At 52.9% G+C, this 3,949-nt stretch overlaps 1 protein-coding gene across 1 annotated transcript in view; it reads left to right on the top strand.

The window, feature by feature from the left end:
• Positions 1 to 3,949, top strand: part of LOC106695466 (synemin-like) — a 27,378-nt gene that overhangs the window by 20,092 nt on the left and 3,337 nt on the right. Inside the window, exons 3-4 of the mRNA XM_014449695.2 lie at positions 40 to 258; positions 2,976 to 3,100. Coding sequence (XP_014305181.2) covers positions 40 to 258; positions 2,976 to 3,100 — 344 coding nt within the window. The remainder of the gene's footprint in view (positions 1 to 39; positions 259 to 2,975; positions 3,101 to 3,949) is intronic.

Raw genomic sequence — 3,949 nt, 5'->3', positions numbered from 1 at the left:
AACTTCCTCCCTGCTTGTTGGCGGAATGGTTGCGGGAAGACGGTGCAAGGTGTGGACCCAAAGTGCGCGACCTGGAGGCGGCCCTTCGGCGCGGCCAGGAGACCCGGCAACCAGACGAGGAAGAAGAACCGGCTGTGCGCGCAGGAGGCCGAAAGCCCTGAACGCCAGGCGCTGGAGCTGGAGGAACTGCGCGCGCTGTTGGAAGACGAGCTGCTGCGGATGCGCGAGGCCTACGAGCTGCAGGCTCAGGAGCGGCAGGTCCGTTCACAGGGACCGAGCGGCAGGTCTGTTTCACAGGGACCGGCCCCGAAGCGCCCTGCAGGGGATGGGGGAGCGGCGGGTCTCCCCGGACCCACAGCGCCTTCACGGGGCGTCACCCGTGGGTGGGGTCTGCCCCGAGGGTGCCTGAACCGCCTGGGGCCAGGACACTGAAGGAGAGCCCCTTGCTCTGCTTCAGGACCTCAGGGTCCCAACATCTCTCCAGCCCCAGAAAATGGACCCCTGGTCCACGGACTCAGTGGGCCAGTGCCAAATGCCAGGTTCTGGTGGCTAGCTCTGTCCCTGTCATCTTAAAAAAATTTTTTTAAATTGATTTCAGAGAGGAAGGGAGAGGGAGAGAGAGATAGAAACATCCATGATGAGAGAGAATCATGGATCAGCTGCCTCCTGAACACCCCCTACTGGGGATCGAGCCCACAACCTGGGCATGTGCCCTTGACTGGAATCGAACTTGGGACCCTTCAGTCCGCAGGCCGATGCTCTATCCACTGAGCCAAACCGGCCAGGGCCAGAGATGTGTGTGTGTGTGTTTTTTCACAGTCGGAGCTGAAGCCAGGTCTCTGGGGAGTGTAAAAGCCGCGGAAACGGGGCCGGTGGCAGGCTGTTATAACAAGTGCCGAGTAAGATAAACAGTTGCTATTCCAGAGAAGCACAGGCTCGAACCTCGGACACTGCCTGGGTGACACCTGGTGTGATTTATTGTCTGTGCACCCTGCCCAGCCTCGGACAGAATTGGAAATATTCCCAAATCCTCCTATCAGTAGTTCCCAGGAGGACGGCTTAAAATAACACGCCCATAAACTCAGAAGTATTTTTTTAAGGGAACAGTTTGTGTAGCTCCGAGTTAAAAGATTTGTGATTGGGTGATACTGCGGTGCAAGAGTGAGTGGGTTGGAAGATGTTCCCTGAAGGCGTGTTGTGTGGGCTGAATCCTCACCATTCCTTTGCTGTCTCGGCTCACTCGGCTCATCTCGGACCTCGGAGCTCTAGGGGTGGAGAGAACCCCTATCCCCCTAATTAAATTTTTTAAAATTGATTGAAGAGAGAGGGAGATAGAGAGAGAGAAATAACATTGCTGAGAAACATCATGGATCGGCTGCCTCCTGCACGCCCCCTAATGGGGATCGAGCCCCCAACCTGGGCATGTGCCCTGACCGGGAATCGAACTGGTTCGTAGGCCCACAGGTTCACGCTCAACCACTGAGCCATGCCAGCCAGGCCCAAGTCTGAAGCTTTAGTCCATCAGTGGGATGGGTTACAATTTCTCTGGAGAATGTTGGGAGCCAATGAGTCTTTTTTAAAAAATATATTTTTATTGATTTCAGAGAGGAAGGGAGAGGGAGATAGAGATAGAAACATCATCAATGATGAGAGAGCATCATGGGTCAGCTGCCACGCCCCGCAATGGGATGGAGGCCGCAACCCGGGCATGTGCCCTTGACTGGAATCGAACCTGGGACCCTTCAGTCCGCAGGCTGACGCTCTATCCACTGAGCCAAACCGGTTCGGGTGCCAATGAGTCTTATGTCCCTGCTTCCAAAAGTCAAACTTCCCTTTGGCAGTTTCTGGAAAAGTTGACTCGCATAGAAATGTGGTTGGGACAATACTTCCTTTCATTCCAACGCAGTTTGATTTTCCTCTTTGTGTTTTGGGGGGCGAAGGGGGGGGTGCAGAACTCTTCCGTGCCTTCTGGGAAGAGAGATTCTTTGCCCATACCCCTTTGGCATGGCTAGGAGACCTTAGCCTGCTTAGGAGTTTTGTGGTTGGAGAATTGAGTGCATCTGTTTTTATTTTTTCTAAGCAGCTTGACAATACATGAACGTCTTTGAAAAGAATAAACTACAACAGAGTCTCAGGTTGGACTATTTAGGTTGAATTTTGTAGAGTAGAAGGAAGTAAAGTGTTTATGTTCTATACGCTAACCTTGTGGCTGAGTCTGGAGTCATCAGTGGGGTGCCGTGCGGCTGGCATTGTTCTAGAGGCGGGGACACACAAGCACATGGAGAGAGATGGACAGATGTGATTGACCAGCAGAAGGGCTGTAAGAGTCATGTGAGCACATACCCTGTTAATGATGTCCTACAAGTACAGTCAAAAAAGATTTAGCCCGGCCAGCATGGCTCGGTGGTTGAGCATCGACCTATGAAACAGGAGGTCACAGTTCGATTCCAAGTCAGGGCACATGTCGGGGTTGTGGGCTTGATCCCCAGTTGGGGCGTGCAGGAGGCAGCCGATCTATGATTCTCTCTCATCATTGATGTTTCTATCTCTATCTCCCTTCTTCTCTGAAATCAATAAAAATATTTAAAAATTTTTAAAAATTCATTCATTTTATAAAAGGGACACATACCTCAGTTGCAGGCTCAATCCCCAGCTGGGTTAGAGACAATCAATTGGTGTGTGTCTCTTTAACATCAATGTTTCTCTCTCTCTCCCCCTCCTCCCTTCCATTCTCTCTAAAAAAAAATCAATGGAAAAATATCCTCAGGTGAGGATTAAAAAACACACAAAACTTCCATATGTAATAATAATAAAAAAAACTACATGGAACAAATGCACCACTTAAAACCATCCTTGCGATGACTGCCTCTTTAACCTGGACGATTTTCATCTCTCTGTGTCCTGGACTATTGGTCCCGCCAGTTGGACCCAGCACAGCTCCGGGCCTTGATCTAAACACCCTCTGATCTTTCTAGAGTGCGATTGACCGCCTGGAGGATGAGAAGGCTGCCCTCACCTTGGCCATGGCCGACCACCTGCGGGACTATCAGGAGCTGGTGCAGGTGAAGACCAGCCTCAGCCTGGAGGTGGCGACCTATCGGTAAGCATGGGCTCCAGGCAGCTCCAGGCTGTGGTCCTGGTAATGGAGGAGAGGCTGTTTTCCTGGCAACTGAGGAGGGGCTGATGTCCTGGAAAGGGAGGAGAGGCCGTTGTCCTGGCAACTGAGGAGGGGCCGTTGTCCTGGCAACGTAGGAGGGGTTGTTTCCCAGCCATCCCCATGGCACTCCAGGCCCAGCTCTCAGGCTCTCCTGAGTCATGCGTCCATCTCTGGCCAGGGGACAAAGGGCCTCATGAGTCACATGGACGGAGGCTGGCGTGGGAGGTGCTCCAAACCTGGCACCACTCTAGAGCCGATGCCGGGCCGGCCCGGAAACCCACCTCTGAGCCGGTGTTGGGTAACACCGGATGCCAGGCCGGTCTCTTCCCGGCAGGGATCTTCCTGTTTCCTCTCTGGGTTGCAATCAGGAGACTCTGATTTTATGCTTTGTCTCTGGGATTGTTGTTCTTTTTACATATATTTTTATTGATTTCAGAGAGGAAGGGAGAGGGGGAGAGAGAAAGAGAAACATCAATGATGAGAGGGAATCATGGATCGGCCGCCTCCTGCACGCCCCCTCCTGGGGATGGAGCCCGCAACCCGGGCATGTGCCATGACCGGGAAATCGAACCGTGACCTCCTGGCTCATAGGTCGACGCTCAACCACTGAAGCCACGCCCGGCCGGGTTTGTCCCGACTCTTTATTGAGGCCGGAAAACGTGTTTTTCTCAAACGCGGCCCACTAATTTCCTGCTGAGAAGCTGCCGAACTGGGAAGCCCCATGAAAGGTCCCAAATAGGCGGGAAGCCAGAAGGTGGGATCTCCCAGTTACAAGGCGGGAGCCGGTTTCCT

Source organism: Myotis lucifugus, unplaced genomic scaffold, assembly GCF_000147115.1.
Source record: "Myotis lucifugus unplaced genomic scaffold, Myoluc2.0 scaffold_1359, whole genome shotgun sequence".
NCBI lineage: Eukaryota > Metazoa > Chordata > Mammalia > Chiroptera > Vespertilionidae > Myotis > Myotis lucifugus.
The sequence above is the reverse complement of the archived record's forward strand: the minus strand, read 5'-3'. Positions and strand labels throughout refer to the sequence as shown.